The 22,123-nt window shown below is 46.0% G+C and overlaps 1 protein-coding gene across 2 annotated transcripts in view; it reads right to left on the reverse strand.

Moving 5' to 3' along the window:
* LOC144098949 (glutamate receptor ionotropic, kainate 2-like) overlaps positions 1–22,123 on the reverse strand; it is a 325,255-nt gene that overhangs the window by 53,222 nt on the left and 249,910 nt on the right. Inside the window, exons 3-6 of one of the 2 annotated variants that reach the window (XM_077631936.1) lie at positions 9,967–10,218; positions 4,105–4,283; positions 2,761–2,814; positions 198–362 (exon numbers count right to left, since the gene is read on the reverse strand). In XM_077631936.1, coding sequence (XP_077488062.1) covers positions 198–362; positions 2,761–2,814; positions 4,105–4,283; positions 9,967–10,218 — 650 coding nt within the window. The remainder of the gene's footprint in view (positions 1–197; positions 363–2,760; positions 2,815–4,104; positions 4,284–9,966; positions 10,219–22,123) is intronic. The other variant, XM_077631937.1, reaches the window with a different exon arrangement.

Below are 22,123 nucleotides of genomic sequence, written 5' to 3' on the forward strand. Positions count from 1 at the left end.
CAGTGGGTGTCTGGCAGCACTGGGGATCGAACCCCGCACCTCTCGCATGCGATGCGGATGCTCAAACCATTAGGCCACCGCTGCGGTTGTACCATAAGAGGCACGCCATAGATCTGCTTCTCATTTCTACTCCGTTTTTTAACCTCTCTCTCTCTCTCTCTCTCACTTTTTAATCTCCCTCGAGAGACTGAGAGTACCCTGATAGTCTGTGGCACCGGCGCCTTGCGGTCCATTCGGGACGACATTATCTCCCAGTCCTTGAGGAAACCCTGGAGTTCGGGGCTGTCCACGTCCACCAGCCGGTAGCCGGTGATCTTGGTCTGACCGTATTTGAACTCCTCCAGGTCCACCGTGTGCAGGTCCTGCGGTAGAACGAAAATTAAGCGAAAGCCCGCATTCCTACTTCGAATGTGTTCGATAGTTAACGAATCCACTCGAAAGGCAACGTTACACACTTCCCGACAATATTTTTTTCGCGCAGAGGTTCAAGCTCAACAGCTACTATTTCTGTTTCGAAACTGGGTCAATTATGTTTTCATTTTGGAAAAAAAAAGTCTTGCATTCGGCGTCAGAACTTGATGTCCAAAGCGGGAAACCGATCGGAGATTTAACGAGGCACTGAAAAATAAAATCCGGCTATTTCTTGTTTACGCAGTAAAAATCTATTATATGGCTTTCTGCCTAAGATCACGTTTGTTCAGCAGCAAAAGATCAAATCATTTGTTTCATAGACTATCAGATTGAAAAATTTTCCTCTCACTCGATTCACCTGGGACATGAAAACCGAAATAGACTCTGTGATGCCCGACAGGAGAGGATGGCGGTGTTGATTGGCCACAGGGACTCGCGATTAACTGCTTTTAGCCCTACTGCAAGATACTTGTGAAAACGGCCTATGGTGGCGATACCAGTTTTTATTGTTTTGTGAGCTTTATAGCTTAAAAAAGCTCCATTTTTGCTAATAATGGTCTCTGCGTGGCAAGAGCACGGTCGTCTATCGATTCAGGTCAACTTCAATTCGCCCGCAGTGCGCCTTGAAGGCCTCACGTGACTGGAAAGTGACCGTAAGAAGTAAAATTTTCAAGAAAGTGGCCACTTTTCAGGGCAGTCATTCTCCTGGGGCAAGATTTGAAGAAAGGAGGAAAGAAATTCATTCAAATCACGTTTGTCGGCTATTGATTGATCGCCTCTTTCTTCTGACAATTCGCTCCTCGAGAACCTACAGTTATGAAAATATTTAAAGTGGCGTGAGAAAAGCATTACTGGTTTTAAGATGTGAAATAGCTGCTTAGTCAAAAAACTAGTATTTAAAAATTTAGGCAAATTTGCTCGCTCACTTCGAGGCCGCTCTTCGATACACTCTTGGAAGTAAAGAAGAAAACGCGTTTCCGGTCGTCTATTGCAGAGTGGCGCGCTTTTTTTTCAGTGCTTACGCGGAGTTCCTGTACAGATTACTGCCCGTTATATGCATGGAATAAAAGCCTTGAAAGGGCACCGTGAACGCTCTTTTCGAAAGCCAGCAATGAAAATTTCAGTGCTTTCCAGAACTCCTGTCTCAAATGCATTATGGATACAGAAGAGCGCTACAAGTCGCAGGTGTGTAGCCGCGGCTAACGAAATTGCCGTCTTTGCTCACGGGCTCTTAGGCGTAACCTAGACGCGAATCCCCGCTAAAGAGAATTCTGGTGCTGAGGTTCAATAAAAAAACAAGAAAGAAATGCAATACCTGAAAGACTCCATTAAATAGGTCGAATCTTTATTGTCGGTAACGGCGAGCTGAGTGTATGCGGCCTCTTTTAAAATACTCCACTCGATTGGCTAGTGTCTTTTACGCACTAAGGTTAATTTTCTGGTGCTATTTTTCCCGAAATGCTCACAACAATGATAAAAATTTTTTTTTCCTATCACAAAAGCCAGTTTCCCTGCCTCAATATCACAAGCAAAGTTTGAACGCTATTCAAAAACTTTTTACGCTAAAGTTTTTCGCGCTTTTTTAATTCATTAAGGTTTTCTTCCTCAAGTACCCGCACGGCCTACATTTAAACTGGCGAATACAATGGCAGCCGCAGCCGAGACTGCAACATTGGCTCCTTCCCTCACAAATGACGCTTTTGCTGTTGCTTCAAGCACCGGTACTTTTAGGTAACAGCCGAAAATTCGCAGGTGTGAAAGGCCGTTCTGGATCTTCGATTGTTGCCCAAAAGTTGAAACAAGTTTCGTCTGTATTAAGTTTAAAAATTAAGACACTCAGCTGCTACTACTATGGCCGACACTCAGTTATATTCTCCATATATCCTCTTTGCAATAAAAAAAATACAAGGACGTCAGTACAGAGAGTGTGTCGCTAGCGCCCCCCGCGCCCGTTTCCAAAGCAGCCCGCGAATTTTAGACGCGAATAGAAGTGATGGTAGCACTATGCTCCGCTGTTTGCAAATGGGTCGGGTAAACAGGAGAGACGCTCCGACCGATGCAGAGCGGCCCGTAGGTCCTGTGCGGCGCGAAGCAACACGAGCCAGGCGGCGGCTGCTTCGAGAGCGTGTAGCCAGCGCTACGTGACAAGCTGCCATTTGGGAGGCGGTCGAGGGCCTCGCGTGAGCGCTGAGCAAATAGATTGCAGCAACCGAACGAACCTGGCGGAAGCGCCAGAAACACGCGCCAAGCGCGCAAAGCGCTCCGCTGTTTCGCCCATCGCATCCCCCCCACGAGGCTGATGTGATTTGCGGCAACGACGACGGGGCCGCCTTGGGAAGTGCCACTCACCAGCGATGTAATCAGGTAACTGTGGCTCTCGGTAAGCATGCCAACTTGCTGCGCCTGCGGTTCGTTGTCGGTGGATGCGAGAAAAAGAAAGTGGGAAGGGTGTAGGGAAAAAAAAAGTACGAAGTGAGGTGAGTTAATTAGAACCAGCATTTATAGGACGCTTTGTTAGTTCGTTGAAGGCAACGACGCGGCCCTTTCGCGACAGTTTCCGCTTATGCGCTGGTGTTCTGGCGCTGTCATCTGACGTGTCAGTTCGTTAATATTTAAGTATTTGCAAACGTGGTAATAAATCTCTTTCAAAGAAATCTTTAGGATACTGATTTTTTTTTTAATTTTTACTTTAACAGACATCAAAATGCCCCGTGAACCGGAAATCTTGCCACCGAAAGCAAGTGTTAATGACGCATGCTTAAGACTGAAGCGTATACTCATGAGTTGAAGATAGATTGCGCGGGCAAAGGTTAGTTGCGAATAAGTCTGGCGACCATCTGCAGCATACGTTGTGGTTTTACCTAAATAAGTGTATATGAACCATCAAAGTACGCGGATACAAAAAAGAAAACAAGTGCACAGCTTGCGTAAAGCGGCAACATATCTCAGCGTTTGTTTGTTGGGGAATAAAATAACATGGTGGTGTGAATAACTTTGAGAGCAGCTGTAAACGATATCGATAACGCTGTGCACAGACGCAAATGAGAGCACTATGTGTTTCGGTTTGCCATTTGTTTCATGAATACCGCGACGTATAGTAAAAAAAACTTGAATCCAGTGAAGTACAGAAACGCTCTAAACACGAATAGGCCTTTGTGGGAGTACAAAGGAAGTAAACTATCCTCTAACGCATTCCCTTTCGAGAGCACAGTACGCTGCCACAGTCCTGGGATAGATTTTCATCACTAAAAATCCAGGCAACTTACCCCTGGCGGTTCGCAATGCAAACATGCTCCCTCTTCAAAACATGCCAGGTTCTAGCAGTTAGGAAGATATTGACCGACGTATCAATCGCTTCTATTTGCTCAGCTCAAGACCTCCGGAGCTAAGTTTGTGTGCTCCCATTGCCAGCTTCATCACGTTACGATGCGTTTCAGTGGAAAACTGCTTCCGTTGCCAAGAGTAAGCATTCCACACATTTAGCGAACGAAATCTACTCCTGCACTTAGGCAGCCTGTCTTTCCCCTAAAAGTGAGTGCGCTAGAGGGCAGTTTCCTAACTTTTTGATCCCATATAGGCTAATTCGTGCTTATAGTGTACTTGGGTAAAGGCGAATGGGAAAGGGTAAAAGCCTTATTGCCAAGCTCTGGGAACACACTGATGACGGAAGGCATGCTCAACGTGGAGGCTCACGTGTTTCAGGGCAGTGAAAAGGTTTTCCCTCTTGACGTCCAGCACAACTCGTGTTTCCTTGGTCTTCTTGATCTTCCAGAAAAGGTCCCGGTACGGCTGTCCAGTGTGGAACTGGTACATTTGGATGTGCCAATCGTTACCCCGGGCCTCCTTCAGAAAATCCTGAAGCCTTATGATACCTGGACGAAGAACAAAAAAACAGATTAAGGAACTGGTGAAAGTTTTCTTTGCAGACAGACCGTAGATAACGAACTCTGGGCTTTGGACTTGCTGCGTCGGCCCGTAGAGTTCCTTCCAGCCTGATTAACGCTGAGTGGCGCGCAACTGAACTTGTAGCAATTCAGCCGCATACTATTTCACATTTCAAGAGTATGGGCCCACAATAAGGCGAAGGAAATCCTCGGCACATGAAATCACAGCAAGAGGCTGAAAATTATTCAACTTTCATTTGAGCTATGGCGTAAACACATCATGTTCTGTATGCATTGCTCAGGTTTGCTTGATACGTTTGACGGTAGTGAGTCCTTTTCGTACAGAGGGCAAAACACATGTCTAGAATGACTGAACTGTGTGTTCCGCAGCAAAAAATTACGATGAAAATCTGGTGAGTTTATCTGCACATGCTTATATCCAGACCATTTTTAACCAAATGTTATCGCTAGATATCGCGTCTTCACCCCGAAACACACCCAGAACGTTGTCTAGAGAGACGTTGGATAGGCAGCGCACCCACCCAGCCATCTCTATCTCACCACCGCGACGTACCTCAAAGCGCGATTGAGGCGTCCACTGACCCAGGTAGAAAGTTATGCGGTCTTCCTTTCCCCAAAATCATCGGCGTCTAGAACGTTGTCAACGCCAATGACAATGAACACAATGAACGTCGACAGCTTTCGCTTTGTATTCTGGATTAGATGAGCTAATCCAGATTAATTTTTTGTAAATTTAATTATTTACAAGTGAAACGGGTGAATGGAGTGCTATTTGATTTGAAGCCAACATTCGGAAGCAGTGCAAATACAAGAGCAGTCATGTTTACTGCATTGAAACTTTAGCTGTAAGCAAATTGTCTTTCCTGTGCACTTCGCGTGGGTGCGGTGCTACTTGCAAATATTTAATCTTCAAAACGTTCGCTTTAACCCTAAACTATACCGTGTTGACGTTCGTGAATCACGCGTCCTTTCTTCTATATAAAATGCGTGAAGCATACTAGAGACCGTTGTTTTGACTTTAGACGTAACGTTCTGTATTAAGCACAAGGTTTCAACTGATGATCATAATCTGCTCGAATTAACAGTCATTCATGTAATACGCTGGCTAGTTTCGAATATGTCCCAGTGAAAACAAATTATAGCAATGTGGTTTAAAAATCTTGAAACATCAAAGACATCCGTTATCCGTCGTTATACGACTCGAATATGTTTAAAATCGTCTAAAAATAAAAAAAATGCAATTTAATGATGTACTAAAGAGAGAATAGATGTCTAGCAGTTTTTGACACGTAATAAAAAATTGTCTTTCAGTAAGGCCCACAACTTTACCTTCCCCATCGTTTTACATCTAGGAAGTCCTCCTTGGTAGAAAACATAAAGCAACATTATGTAATCTTCTAGCAAAGGCGAATTCTCAGACGATGGGCATCGCGGAAGCCAAATTTAAGCTTTGACCAGCGAGGAAGGAGTCTCGCTTAACGTTGTATTTCTTGGGCGGGGAACATCGCCTTGGGTTAGGAATTCTTTGTCATGAGTTGGTTCTTTATCGACACTGGGTGAAGCTAAAAACATGTGTACTAAGCCCAATGGGAAAAGTTTTCCGAGGTCTTCGAAGCGAGGATAGCTTAACGTTCGGAATGCGCCGCTGCAATGTACGAATTCGGCAGCCCTCTTGTAATGGCGCGCTCCGAAAAGAACGCGCATTAGAAGGCGCCACCAGCAACTTTGACCTCGTGTCATTCTCAACTCCTTTCTTCTTGCGTCTTTATCCCTCCCGCGTAAGCCGAAAGCGACTTTCTGTTTCTAGAATGCCCCTGGAGAAAAGGCTGTCAATCGCGATTTTAACGCGCGCAGTTCCTTTTTTCTTTTTGTCCCCAGTGCCTCGCGGCCATTTGATAACGCGGGGGAAAGAAAGGCGATAAAATGCTCTCGAACGGAAGAATTCAAGGAGTGGCGATGAGAGAGGAGTCGGCTCCAAATAAAAAAAAAACGTTTCTTCTGGAAAAAAAAAAAAAACGAGGCCGCCTCGGTCTCCAAAAGGAGCTTTGGAGCGATAACCATCACACTTTATCGAGTACGAATCGGGGGCGATAAAATAACCTATAAGGGAAGCAGACGAAGAGCAGAAATTCTAAGCTCTAGGATTCTCCTCCCCAACTTAACTTTTTGTCAGTTTTTTTGCTTATTGTGGCGACAGCATTCCCCTTTTGCCGTTACACTATATACGCGTCAAGCGACCGTCTTGCCCGTTCAGCGCCTTCTTCCAAACTCCCTTTCCCCCATTGCTTTTCCGAACTATTCGAGGCGACGCATCTGGTCAAAAGGAAACGTAAGCTTCTTCGAGGGACACGCCGACGGCTTCGCAAAATGGACGGTGGCGTCCTACCACCCGGCGGCCGTGTCTCTGGCTGCCGCCCAGAACCAAACAGACGGTGTGGAAAAAAAGAAAACAAAACGAAAACTACACGCAACAGAGATGATGCCCAAATACATTTTTGAAGAAGGCGGGATACGAAATGACAGGAGAGGAGGAGGGTGAAATAGATGGAATGGAGAGTATTTTGTGGTTCGTCGCAGGAGTTCTTGATACGCTTCTTTCGCACTCGGTCTTTTGAAGACTTGACTCTTTCAACCGCTCATCTACTGTTGTGGGTGAGCGTTTTCTTTTTTTTTTATCTTAACGCTTTGGCCAGTCCACGGCCAAGATACTCCTGGCTAGAAGCTGTCATCTTTTCTGACCGGCTGCTTGCGCGGTGCCTGCGGGTTCTATACACGAGGCAACTCGCGCCATCTTTGAGCTCTTATCTCTCTTTGAACTAAGTTTGAGGCTCAAAAAAAAGAAAAGAAAATTTAAAGTATTTTTTCTCGTTTCGGCGTCCTTTTAGGGCTTGATACGTCAAGATTCGTATAAGAAGCCTGGCATTACAATTTTTGTGAGGAAGGGACATGAGCAAAAGTATGGTCGTAATCTAAACGGTAGTTCTGAAGCGGAATTTTGCGGCTTGCACTTCTCTCTGAGCGGTAGCTGATCTCGGACGACATCCAATATTTTGAATAAGGAAAAGAGGTCAGTCAGGGCTCTTAGTTTGTGAGGTTGCATTTCGCTCTCATTTCATCTGGTCTTACGTGATTGCTCACTGCTCCCAGTGACGTAGACAATAGGAGATGACGTCACGCCTCCTTTCGCTTTCATTGTGATCGACGTCATGACCACATGAAAGGAAAACTAAATAAAATGTTACAACATACGGGTCGTGATCATCGCTATCAGCAAAATTCCATTTAAAAATCTATGTCTACATTACTTTGTCGCTTTTCGTTTTCCCCTCACCGTTGTCTGAAAAACAAAAGTAACCTAGCAGAGCCTATTAGCTCCCTTGGCAGCTAAAACCAGCTACCACCTTTCCTCAAAATGTTTCTAAATAATGCAGTATCGTTGTGGCGGTCGGAAAAGACAATGAACGAAACAGAACCAGCCTTCGTTTTTTTTTTTTTTTGCAAGCTCTTGCTCCATGACTGTAAGAAATTAGCAGTGGTAGACTCAGACAATGAGAGAACGCCAGAACGATCCGCGCTAGTGTTGCCAAGAGAAGCGCAATACAGGCTGCGGGGGCATTGGAAGACCTTTGAATGCTTAAGCGCAGTATGTCGCTGAACCTGGCGCTAAAATGCATCGTGATTCGTCAATGCGAAAACCACCAGCTTCCATGGTAGACCGCTATAGAACTAAAAAGTTCTGCATCTACAAACGACGAAAAAGCCCATATGTCTACAGTACTATGCGTGGGCTACTTGCCTATTCGTACTGCTTAGACACAGTTTTACAAAACCACTTTACCAGTACTGTAATAGTTACACAAAAAACTCACAGGACGGTTACGACTGTGTAAAGCGAGATTTAATGATAGCTGTTTAGGCGGTTAGTCACGTGACTACTAGTTTAGTGGTCACGTGATGCACGCCTGCACTGGCGGCTGTTCCACACAGAGCCACCCGTAGGCTTATGCGACCCAGGTTGACCTGGAGGTGGATGACAGTGGGTGGATGTCATTAACGCAGCCACCGGTTACTCCGACGCCGACGCCGACGAGAAAGCCAGGGATGGGCGCCTAACAGCTATCGCTGTAAAAGAGGCAATGTCGGCACAGTCTATAAAACCTTGCGCGGGCCTCTTACGTAAGCAGCCGGTGTTGTACTGACCAACCTCGAAACGCAGTGTGCAATCTTAGATTTCGTGAATCGTGAACACGACAAAGGACGACGGGATCGTTCCAGGCAAACATACGTGGACACTTGTGGGACGCAGCTTTCGTTCAAAACGAACGAAAGCTCGCCTCAGCGGCGGAACTCTCATCTAAGCGAGAGATATTTCCAAATAATTGACTCATAATCCTTCTTCAGGTGGCAACAAAGGGTACTTTGTAAGCTTTCATGCTCTCACAGATCGTTGTGAGTGGACTTTGGCTCCGTCTGAACAACTGTAAGCGAAAATGTGAACTAACCAGACGGTTTAGAGAGAGAGAGAGAAATGGAAAGGCAGGGAAGTTAACTAACTAGGCCGCGCCCGGTATGCTACCCTACACGTAGGAAGGGGAACGAAGGGAGAGAACAAAGAGAGGTGAACACTTTTCCACATGTCCGTTAGCCATTACGGTTTAGATGCCTGATAAAAGCGAGGCAAAGAGACGCGTCCAATAGAAATGTTTTCAGGCCGTTAAGTGTGCCTTTAGACCCTTCAGTGCAACTGGTATAGTGTCCCCAGCGTTCTATTTGTCTGTTAGGTGCTGGAAACTTTCCCCCTCGCATCTTCGTAGCCTTGAAGAGTCGGACGTTACCTGCACAACCCGGTAGGAAAACAGGTACCTGGGAAGTTGCTGAGTATGGTAATACCTTCCTGAAGCAAGAACACGAGCCTGAAACTTTATGCCATTCACAAAACCTCGTTCCGTAACACTGGTTGAAAGCATTAGTAAGTCCTTAAATAGGCCTTGTCCGCTATAAATCTTGCAGGACTTGACAGTTCATAATAGTAATAATTGTTTTTTTGGGGGGAAAGGAGATGGCGCAGAATCTGTCTCATATATTGTTGGACACCTGAACCACGCCGTAAGGGAAGGTATAAAGGAGGGAGTGAAAGAAGAGAGAGGTGCCATAGTGGAGGGCTCCGGAATAATTTCGACCACCTGGGGATCTTTAACGTGCACTGACATCACACAGCACACGGGCGCCTTACCGTTTTTCCTCCATAAAAACGCAGCCGCCGCGGTCGGGTTCGAACCCGGGAACTCCGGACAGTTCTGCTACACGATTGAGTACACGATTTCATGGAAGTGAATAAATCAGCGATAGGCACGTACAAATGAAGGAAAAGGTGCTGTCCTCTCCTTCCTCGGTACCCGTCTTTTACTGTGATACATCCTATAATCAAGCCGATTAGTCACATATTTGTGCGGTTAAGCTTAATGCATCTTAAGGTGGAAGGCGTCGCAGGCTAAAGTATATTACAGATTACTGCTTAAACAATCACTGTATAGAAACACTACCCTGCCTCTGACGTCATTAAGCTCTTCCCCTGCTTAAGGTTGTGACAAATCACACAGGGCGTTTCTGAACAAGTGGACAAAATATGCGAGAAGCAGGGAAAGGTCACCTTCGTGGTCCTCGTAGACGAGGGCGAACCTGTTCCAGCCCCAGGTCTTGATGAGGTCGACATACGCCTTGGCGAGCACCGCAGGCTTGGGGAACAGGTTGATGGAGAGGTCGTCGCGTTGCAGCTGGAAGTCCCAGCGCATCTCAATGTGCGGCACGTCCAGCGCGTCGCAGATGGACTGCACGTGCATACTGGTCACGTCCGACGACGGCCCGAAGATGCCCGCGATGCCCGTACCCAGCAGGCTGCACACTGCGCAAAACAAGAGAGAGAGGGGGAAAAAGACAACTCCCAGTGAGGTTAGGCCTACCGTTCAGAGCCACTGACGTGCCAGCATATTATCAGCTGCATCTTAAATTCTAGCACTCTATTCCCGTAGGGCCAGCCACGAGCGCAACTCCAAGCACCCGCTATAAAAAAAGGAGAGCATTCCCGTGGAATATAATTATAGACTTGCCACAGGCTGCAGCATGATTCGCCTACTTATCGCTACGGGCGCTGATGCCCACGTGACACTCGTTAATACAAGACACTATTTCAGTTCAATCACATCAAAAGCGTCTTAGAACAATACCCTGGTTACGCGAAGTGATATTTCTTTGAAATAAAAAAGAAGGACTTGGAGAATGGTGCATCAACATATAGAAACTACTCTCGGAAAGTAGCACGGCCAGGGACGTGAATGGCAGACAAAAGACTGGTGTAAGACTTGGGCTACTTATTGGGCGAACTCGTTCGCGCAAACAGGAACATGCTGGACAATTCTAAAGAAAAGCATTTTTCACAGTGGGAAAGAATTTATGAACGCATTTTTTTATATATTGTAAGATTTCAATACAACCGTCAGTATATTCGCAGATCTGCCGTCGGGAGGCTTGTATTTTTTTTTTTTTTGCTGCTAACGTTTTTTTACTATCATTCAAAACGTTCCCATTTGGTTTTCTTTGGCACTCTTAACAGCTCGATGTGTGCGACAGAAAAATTTGAAAAGAAAGATTTTGCTACGCCTCGGAAGAATGAACCATTACCTGCAATAATTCCATAACAGTTCCTTGCAATATTCTAATTGTAAAGGGGGTTGTGGCTCAATTGAATTTTGGCTCAATTGAATCAGCATCGTGGCCATAGGCGCCGCTGAAGACGCTGGGGTCGCGCTGCCGGAGTCCGTCGGAACAGAATTTGGTATGCTAAAGGATGGGGGCTGTCTGGTTGAAGACTTTAGGTACACCGGACGTCGGAGGAAAAAGGTACTCCAGCCTCCACCAAATGTACTGGGAGTTGTGGCTCAATTGAATTCGGGGCACTTACGGCGTCCGACAGCAGTTGTGGCCAAGCGTTCGGTCAGCAAGCGCGCCTCACCGAAACTTGGTGTGGCTGCCCCGCTACACAATATTCAATTTTTTTTTGTCGTATAACGTTGGACAGACGACTGCATCTGTTGTGTATCGAAGCCGGAATGCAATAAGGGTAGTAATTACACATTTTGGCATCCACCCAAGCGCTGCTATACGGTGAAGCCGTATGGCTGCGCTTGGGTGGATGCCAATTATGCTTATTACAAATCTATTCCACCTTGGGGGATTCCCCTGAACATTTGACCAAGCCGGAATGCCCGTCGTTATGTGCCGCGTTCACTTTAAAGGGGACGAAGAACTTTCGAGAGAAGCCGCTTAAGCCCGGATAAGATATCGGTTGTCCTATAAGCGGGTGCGAGTATTACAATCATTCCAGAGAGATATCAGAGCATATCGATGGACAAACAAAGTGATAAGGCCATGTTCCGGTGCCGAATAATAAATTATTTTTTGTAAATCACACGTTGCAAAGTTTCGCTTCGCTATGCACATACAAAGAACAGCGGTAACGCAGTGTACTGAAGCGAGCCTATGACTTGTAGGTCATGTCCCTCCTAATATCAGTTTGAGGAAGATGCAACTAAACCTTTGTGACAAGGCTCCGACAACCAGCGCAAACCATACATTGAGTCTAGGAAAGCTATTTCCGGCACGTTTAACTATGCTTCTTTTAGGAATGCTGCGTAATGAGCAATCAAAAAACAAAAAAGAAACGATGATGGTGAATTTTTATCGCGCAAGGGCACCTGCGGCCAAAGAGCGCCATGGCACAAGGTATTTTCGTTCGCTTAAGCTGTGGTCAAGCAGTCATTTCCAAGCAATTCACCCTAAAGAAGCCGAGCACCAGGCCAGGGGAAGCTTGTACCCATTATATCACCGTCGGGTACCCGGCGGTAGTGGGGATCGAACCCCGCACCTCCCGCATCCGCGGCGGATGGTCAACCACTAGGCCACCGCAGCGATTAAGAAAGAAACCACGCTAAGTCGGGTCCTACGTATGTGTTCGATAGCCCAGTAGTCAGAGTTGGAGCGCCTATGGCGCACAATCGTATCTCAAAGCCAACATAATTCACAGGTTAGAAAATTGATTGAGTGATATTTACTTACTAATTTTTTAATAAATTTTTACAGACTAAAATATTAACAACAAAGGTTTCGGTATTCTCGATAAAAAAATATGTGGATTTGTGACTTAGCAAAGTCCTATCGCTATTTGCGCGTACGAAATGGTAAGTTTGTGGCAGGTGGAAGCTCTAATCGTGTTCAATACGTACAGCAAGTGGTTGTGCGTGCGAGAAAAGTCCACTGTCATGTGCAAGCAAGTTCCGTTGCATCGGCGGGGGCACTGCTGCTTCCACTGACTTAAAACCGACCTTTTGGGCTTATGTTTGATCTTCTAAATCTGTATCGAAGAGAAAGTCAACTACCACAGCAGTTCTCCAGCAACATATGTACTGGACAAACGATATTAATAAATAGCTTAGCTGCCCTCTGCACATCGTGATGCATGTCAGAAGGACCAACCGTGCCTGGTGGATCTCAACCCGCTTTTAACAACAAGCAACGTCTTCACACAATTTGCAACAGCGATGCAAGCTACAGAAAAAAAGATCATGTTGCCTAAAAAGTAACAGCACGTTACACGCTTTCGGTTATACCGGCACTCGATGATGGCGCAGCTTGTGCCTAAGGCGAAAAAATTAGGCTGAAATCCGTTTCAAGATAGACCGTGAAACACTTCAGGAAATAAAGTACTATGTGACGAAGGTCAATCTCTGTAGCCATTCAAGAGAGTTCCTGGACGATTTATCAGGGAAGTAGCCCTCGGATTGTCGGAGGCCGTGCCTAGGCCGCTGGGTAATTCATTAAACTGTACTCGATGTTCAAACGAAAAAAAAATGAAAACCCGCGAAATCGCATACTTGACGTCATGCAAATCTGTCGACGCCGCTGGCTTTGAGAGGCATTGGCCGCTTTTGTTCTTGAGTTGTATCTGATTATAGGAGTTAGCTTATGTTCTAGGCACTTTATGGCAAAAATCCAATAAAACACGGCTACTACATGTATACGTGTCAGTGCATCCAATACTTGGGGCAGAGCGATGTGCACTGACGCAAATATGAGAGCGTTCGTCACTCACTCCTATTTTTTCGATGCGCTGAGAACATTTCCTTGAGCTTTAGCGTGCAACTAGCCGGCCTATCGCCATCGACTACAGCATATTTCTTTTCGTAGCTACCGCACCGTCGACACTGTAATCAACAAACAACCGTTGCGTTTTTCTCTCGACAAGCAAAATTGTAGCTCCCGTAGCAAAGAAGAAAACAAACAAGTACCGTTTCTGACACATAGAGGGAGCTGCCCTGCTTTCAAAACATGCGGAGCTTTCAACTCTCAGCGCTCGTGAAAAGGCGCGTGTGCGAAAACTTTCTGCAAAACTATTCCAAGCCGTCACCTGATCGATTGACGCGGAAACTCTAGCTTGCGCTGGATAGTAAAAAAAAAAAGTGTCCATGTGGGCCTTCCTTGAATCCCAAAAAACTAAGTACCACAACTCAGAACGGAGATTAAGGGGTTTTACACCGGAGAAAAGGAAAACACGATTGTTTTGACAGTTGGAGAACCCTGCAGGCTGCTCTCACGCCACGTGCCGCGCGTCTAATAATTGGCCCTCCGGCAAATCTCGTCATATGTCGCCGTAAAACACGTGCCCTGAAGATAATAAGGAACCATAGTCCTGTGTAAGTCTACTTTCAGGCACAATGCGCCAGAAATGCCTCCACAAGGGTAACTGCTGATTTCTGTTTGAAAGAAATGAACGAATCAAGCGTAAAAGAAGTAAAGAAAGACCGAATAGAATAAAGTAAGAAAGGAAAAAGGAAAGACACACAGAAGGAAGGAAAGAAAGTAAGAAAGAAAAGAAGAAAGGAAAGGAGAACGAAGGAAAGAAAGAGAAAATGAAGGAAGGAAGAAAGAAAGGAAGAAGGAAAGAAAGAAGGAAAGAAAGAAAAGAAGGAAAAAGAAAGAAAGGAAGAAAGAAAGTGAAGAAAGAAATAGAGAAGGAAAGAAATAAAGAAAGAGAAAGGAAGGAAGGAAGGAAGGAAGGAAGGAAGGAAGAAAGGAAGGAAGGAAAGAAGGAAGGAAGGAAGGAAGGAAGGAAGGAAGGAAGGAAGGAAGGAAGGAAGGAAGGAAGGAAGGAAGGAAGGAAGGAAGGAAGAAAGAAAGGAAGGACGGAAGGAAGGAAGGAAAGAAAGAAAGTAACAAGGAAAGAATGAAAAAGGAAAAGAAAGAAAGAAAAAAGGAAGGAAGGAAGGAATAAATAATAAATAAAAAAGCAAGAAATAAAGGGAGAAGCAGAGAAAGAAAGAAAGAGGCCACTTTCCCAGCGCTCCTTTCGTGGCGTCGTGTCGTTCGCTCCCAGGTAAACGGCAAGTTAATCCGCGATAACACGGTTGCATCCAAGTGAAAGACAGGAAAAATTAAAGGGCTACTTAACCATACATGGTAGTCAATAGAGCTGGCGTATTCATAGCTTTTTAACAAACCGATCACAGCGGCAATGGTGAATGCTAGCCGAAAACACACACACACACACACACACACACACACACACACACACACACACACACACACACACACACACGAAAGCTGCTATATTTGACTAATGCGTTTTTCTTTCTTTCCTGACTCCACCAACCTTCTGCAAACCTTCTAGAAATTACAGAGAGGGCGCTAAATGTATGCCCAACAATTAGAGCTCAAGTGCGGCCGAATTTGCAGATCCATGCCCCATTCAAAGTCTACAAACAGACTGCCATCGATGGGCTCTGGCACAAAGTATAAGACCGTAAATGAAAGGCAAAATAAAGCTACTAGCTGCTCTCCCGTCACGTTCGGCACACAAACCGAGCACGGCTGATGGAGTCAAGAGTTGACGTTTTGCAGTTTAATGCGATTACTGCACGGGAGGCTCAAGGAGAAAATGGAGGACAATGACCCTCACCAAACGGCTTCTAAAAACACGGCCAGCAACAGGTCTCGTTAGGGCGTGTGGCGGTTTTTAAATGCAAAAATAATGCGAGAATGCGAGAATAAAATTTGCTAAAAAATTTCTTTGTGCATACGCGCTACGAAAACGCAAAATTACACCAAATCATGAACACCATATATCCCACGAAATAAAACTGATGAAGAAATAAGACTCCGCCAGCAAAATTTGAAAATTCCGCAACTAAAGTTTTAGCGCGTAATAAGCAGCAAGTGTTGCTGGGTGCTACGACGTTAAGCACATTAAAAAAAAAAATTTTGTGCAGCTTCCCATTCGGCACATTTGGAATGGTCACATGAGCGGTAGGCCTAGCGAAAGTCGATTACTCAAAGAACGCAGTGAGATTCTTCCGAGAGAAAAATGAAGTTTTCCTATGGAGGAATACAAAATAAAAACTGAAATAATAATTGAAAACATCGATTTTTAGTTTGCTTAACGAAACAGCCCACAATTTCGCAGCTGCTGAATTATGTCCAGCGACTACTTTCTCGCTTCAACATTTATCTGAAAGCTGACCCATAACGCATTATCGGGATGCTTACTGCAGAAGCTACAAAGCCGTATATGATATCACGTAAAGGTAACGTATAAGTGCCCAGAATTACAGGTACCAACTCTCTTGGGCCGACAACGTCTCAGTCTCTGCCGCACGCGTAAACTTTTCTCTTCCCTCGGTGTACTTTGCGTCATCCTAGCATCTCAAAGTTTATCTGCACTCTGCATTATGTCTATGGGCCATCATTCTTTTTTTATTCATTTTTTCCGCTAGGATATTAATTCGAATTCACTGTCTTGAACCGACACGGATCTCTTTTTGTTCTTTAACACTAGCTCTTTAATTTTGATTACTAAGGGCCCTAATAATTAACCGCATTTTCATGTTATACTGATTTCGTAATTGACCACAGTATTCTCAATCAGCAGTAATGTGCTGATAGGTGGCAATCTGTTTTTCAGTTCAGTTTATTATTTTTGGTATTTAGCCGCCACGGTGGCTGAGTGGTTATGGCGCTCGGCTGCTGACCCGAAAGACGCGGGTTCGATCCCGGCCGTGGCGGTCGAATTTCGATGGAGGCGAAATTCTAGAAGCCCGTGTACTGTGCGATGTCAGCGCATGTTAGAGAACCTCAGGTAGTCGAAATTCCCGGAGCCCTTCACTACGGCGTCTCTCATAGCCTGAGTCGCTTTGGGACGTTAAACCCCCATAAACCAAACCATATTTGGTATTAGGGTGTTGTTCTTCGTGCAGTTAAGTCCGGAATGAAACGCGAACACGCATGTGCAGCACTTTTCTATACTTTGCAGCGGGATTCCCTTTTACACCAGTTTACGAATATGTACATCGACGCACCTTTTACTCGTAAACATGAGTCAGGCTAGTTGTACGCTGCAGCTGAACGTATAGAGGCAAGATATTTTGTTTGTTCACAGACACTGTTCGGGTTTCATTCCGGCCCGACTGTGCATATTCCCGTTTGTATTCACCATAGTTCGGGATCTGGGGGAGGTGTCATCTTCGGCAGTGAGGCATTTTTGTCGCCTTGGTTACAGCAGCTTAAGGCTGTAAAGAAGGAACGAACGAATGCAAAGCCGACGCTGTACATTGCAAAATTTTCTCCTCTCGCGATTTCATTTAATTCTGTTCTTCTCTCATCGCTGCCGTATTTCAGAGCGACTTCGCAGTTCCGCCAATCCTCGATCCTGCACAGAGTCAAAACTACCACCGTCAGCAGGCACTTACAAAATGGCTGACGCATTGGTCCCAAGAACGCGGTGAATTGTGGGCGAATGCAGAGTCTGGCACGCCCTTGCCCCTACGCCACTTCTTTTCACAGTTAGAAGGGGGCGTTGCAGGCGCTGTAGCACGGTCGATTCGCATTTGCAAATAAACAAGGTGCGTCGACTTCAGAATAAGTGCTACTTTTCTTTTCGCCGGTTGTCGCGTCTGTGTAAACAGGTGAGGAGAATAGTGTCGGTAGTTTTGTGTGAAAAAAAAAATTCTTTCGGAGCGTGTTGTGCTGTTGTGCACTAGATCGAAGATTCACCTCCGGGCTGCGTTAAAGACGCACTTCGAAGGAGCCTAGCTGCAAAAAAAGGAACTCAAGACGAGGTGGAAAAACTCATAGGATGGGTTACGAGTTTCTAAAGTGAGTATTCAGTGTTAACAGGCGCGGAGGAAGGGGATAATTTGAAAAAGTAGTGGTTTGTTTAAGGCAAGTTGAGGTCAAAATAGGAGTGAGGTGGATTGCTCTGCTCAATGTCCTTGTCTAATTCTCTGGTTCCCTAGACGTGGTGACGGTTCTTGTGGGGTGCCGGCGCTGGCAAGAGAGTTCTCTAGAAGAAGGATCGGAAAGTTTTGTATATTTGCGGATGATATACGCCACAAAACCGGGGAAAGCTGTATTGACAGCCAACGCTGTAGAAGTAAACCACATCTGCGCCCATGTCCTAACGCGTGTTTATTAACCACAAGACGCCCAAATCGTTCCGAAGCCCTAAACTTCCCGTTGCCTCACTGTCAGCGTGTGCACTAGACATAGATACTAAGCTGCATGATTGTTTCGGGAAGCAAAGATCTGAACCATGGAGATAATACAGGATAGAAGACGCTTTACAGCTTGCGAGAAAAGAATCTGGTTGGTACTACATTTCTTTGTTACTTGAAAGCGATGAAGTCAGGATGAGGAAAGAGCGATAACAGCAAAACGTGCCGGTACGTCGTGTTGTCTTCTTTTCGTTCGGCCTCGTTTCGTCCAAACATAGCGCTTTCAAGTAACGTATAAGTTACAGCTTGCGGGAGCAGTGCATGAACTGGGTCAGCTGTGAGGCGCGTGAGGTGTCCCCTTCTAACCGAAGTTAGTATATGGGAAATATGACGCTTACAAGACCATCTTCTCAGCCTAAAGACAATACAATGGGTCTTTGTATCTCAACAGGCAGGAGAAATGACATGAGTAGACCTGCCCGGCGAGCAAGCCACACTCAGCTTGATACAGAACTCCGCGTCATCATTGATGCAATGGAAATCTCAAAGAAAATGTAGCCTTAATACCATCTAGACAAAAGCGCTGACGCGGACACCAAGCGGGTTATGTCTGAATACAAAAAGGTACAGGACATTCTGCTTACACTGAGGCGTGTGCACATTGTTGTTGCCTCAAGGCTTAACATCAATACAGAACGAGCACCAGTCCGCACTGGATTTCCGACAAAAAAAAGGCCACAGCCTTCTAATCCACTTTATAGAAGTCGACGAAAGAGCGGCATCTCATGAAGATGACCAATGATGGAGACAGATAGAGAGTGGACTTGCGCTTCAGGGGGCTGGCAGCGAGTAACGGCGGGACACATGCGCTCTTATATTCTTTTCCTGCCTCACACTTTTTCCCCACCTTAAGAGAGCGGGAAAAGTCATTCTTCGGCGCCTGCCACTTTGGGTCACACTCCTACAAAATGTTTTGAAATGACGGCGCCAGCCACCGCGAAGGGATGGTGACCAGCTTGAATAAAGGCTCTCCTCTCCCATCTGCAAGGCGGCTAAAAAACCGACACCATGACATGCGTGGTGATGCCCAGTCACAGGAAAGGTGATGGGCGAGCGTATTTCTCGAAAGAAGGTCTACGGATTCTACGGATGCTGGTCCCCAGTTAACCTCTCACAGACTTAAGACAGCAACACGGACTTGGGTCATTCAATAAAAGTTTTCTCACTTTCTCGTACGTCAGGAACTCCGACCTGGACTTCCTTAAGTTGGCTATAGAAGCCATCGACTAAGGTCCGCAGGCGGACCTGTAATACAGACGTTAATCTCACAGCCACCACCTCATCTGTACCTGGATAGGCAATACGCGATACCACAGCGCCACTCCTCTCCTGTTATACGGGCGACTACCTGTGTGCATGCGCAGATGACGCAGAAAGGACTACATAACTGCGCGGTAGTGCATCAGCACCTACAAAGCGCCCTTTGCAAGGCCTGATTTTTTAGATTCTTTTAACAATGATCGAAGAAAGGCTTAACGTCGGAAAGAGAAGCTGCTGTACCATCCATCTTCTGATAGAGGGATTTATGGCAGTAGTCTCCGGTGATTTAGGAGGCCATATTAAACTTACGACTTTTTAGACGCAATGATATATTGAACTCACGCGTGTCTGAGCCCGACTGACTATTTCTCCTTTAAAAAATGCGAAAAGATGGCGTGTCTTCCATCGCCACCATTACTTCACGGTGGCTGGTCTCTAGAGCGCTATTTGCAGTCATCTAGTGCTCTTAAAAAGGTTGCGCCTCGGGATTCTCCCGGAAGACGTTTGCGTCTCCAGTTAGTTCGAAACTTTTCATCTTTCGTTTTATTAACGCCCCGTCGACCCCGACTAGCGGAGCCCAAACTCCAAAACTAGGCGGCGCAAAAATTCGAATCAGAAATCAGTGAGCTATGACTGCCGCCGGAAGTTTCCGCCGCCTGCAGCGTTCCATTGAAATTCTAAGAGCGCTGTCGAATCCGTTCGAATGAAATGCACCAGAAAAAAAAAAAAAGAAGTGAGGAACGTGGAAAGGAAAGGGTGGATGGGAAGAGGAAGGGGTTGCTTCGCCAGAGAGAGGTGTCCCGCTCGCCATCGCGAATAAAGACGCATATAAAGGGGCCCAAAGTTTGCCGACGCGAGGAGGCACGCAAAGATTCTTCAAAAGAATTCGTGCACATAAAAAAAAAACAAAATGATAGGATAAAAATTGCAGAAATCACGGCTTGATATGAACCTTTTTTCTTTCTCGTTCATTCCCTCTTTCCTTCAATCAAAGCCTCGTTCGAGTGCGGCAAGTCGGCGAGCTCGCGTGCTCGGCTGAAAGACGGAGCGAGGACGGTGCGCGGACGCATCCACCGGCATCGAGCACGCTCAGAATCAGCGAAGCGCGAGGCGGAGCCGCAGAACAAACGGGCGCGGCAGACGCGCGCGTCGCTTTGCCTTCGGCTCAACAGGTGGCGTGGGTGGCGTAGTGTGAGCATCGATCGCTGTGTGTCTTTCCTCCCCAGGTCGGTGGCATAGCCCCGACGGAAACGGGGCCACCGCGGCTGAAAACACTGCTATTGTCACGCATACGTTAGACACATACATGCAGGCGCAACATGCGAGTCTCTATTGCCCAATATTTAGTCCCATTCTTGTTTGTTCCTAACAGTTCTTGTTTGTTCCTAACAGTTGCTGGCCTGTGGGGGCAACGCTGCTATGTATTTGGAAGGGGTTCTTGCTAAGCGGACGAAAAGACCTTACGCAACTGGTTGGTGCGCTCGAAGCTGATGTTAGCACGTCTGTGAACCGGCGGTAGGACAACAATGGAAACCCTTGTGAGAAAAGACTGTTGCACGGTGAAGCTTGTTTCAACGCTGGGGATATCCCCCACATCGGAAACGAGTAGGTCTTAGGCGCTGGAAATGCGTGACTGTCGCTAGTGCTGAGTGTTTTGCTTGGGAGTTTCCAGGTCGATCATTGCTTGCATTCGTGTTGTACAAAGACGAAAATCGAGCGCAACTTGTGCAAGAGTACAGAATCATCTTGAGACTAATGATGCTTCCAAATTAACGGCGAGAAGGGGTGACCTCTCAGGAAAAGTCGAAACTGCTCAGGACAATAAAAGATGCTCAGGATTTCGTCCCATTGACCCTGATGCTTGATGTGTTGCTCGCATATGATGTCCCCAATGCCTGCTTCGATTCCTGTAACTGGAACATCTTAATATGAGTGGCAGAATCCGGCTTCAACCAAGGCGAATATTCAGCCCGTTATGAAGTCTTATTAAAATTACGATAACCCCACTACTCTACACAGGTGCAGGATAACCTCACAAACAGTGCACGTGAGCAGGCAGGATTTAACCATCCAGCGCCGCTTCATATTGCCAACAAGCAGCGATGTCAAAAGCACGCATTCCTGATTTGTGTCGCCATGCAACGTATTGAGTCTACTTGATTTATTAGTGGCACGTCTACGGGGGATGAAAGCGACGCTCTGCTGGTCTCCGTTCGTTCACAAGTCCTGCTTAAACCCCCCTTAAAGAAGGAGGTCTATAAACGACAAGAAAAGCACGCCTCCATCCATATCGTTCCTTCTTCAATGGATTTAAATTCTGCTTGCTTTTAGCACAACAATGAAGCGAACGGCCCAAGCACATGAAAAGTCCAGGAAAGAGTTCGCGCGTTGTTTTTATATTTGAATTTTTGGGCTAGTCTGACTCGGAGGACGGTGGCCCATACCCCAAATTCGTAATGAAACATTCAGAACAGAAATAGATAAAAAGCGATCTCAGTGCGCTGGACGCCCCATTTAGTTGTCTATCTGAATTCTTGTCCTCGTCGTGAATGTGCTACGCTTGAAAGCATAGTAATCAACCACTTATAAAATACCCTACACAACTATACTGAAGGGTAGCATCTGTTTACGCCGAAAGTCTGCTGGAGAGAATCCTTACTTTTTGCGAGGCTTGGTCCTCACTTTAAAAGCCTCCGATGCTTCTACTTAAAAATTTAAGAGAATCCACCACACACTAAAATATTAATTGAGTCCTCTTGTGCTCGAACTAGTCTACATAGAACTGCTGCCTGGCATATATTTTGCGACACTGAATAGAATAGCGTTTCTTCTCGACCTCATTCAACCATTAGAGCGCCCTCACTGACATGCTCGTAAAGGCGCCATGGTCTCTTGCATGCGACAGTAGAGCTACGATGCTTCAGCCGTCAGCTTTTACTGCATGTAAAG

Source organism: Amblyomma americanum, chromosome 7, assembly GCF_052857255.1.
Source record: "Amblyomma americanum isolate KBUSLIRL-KWMA chromosome 7, ASM5285725v1, whole genome shotgun sequence".
Taxonomy (NCBI): Eukaryota; Metazoa; Arthropoda; class Arachnida; order Ixodida; family Ixodidae; genus Amblyomma; species Amblyomma americanum.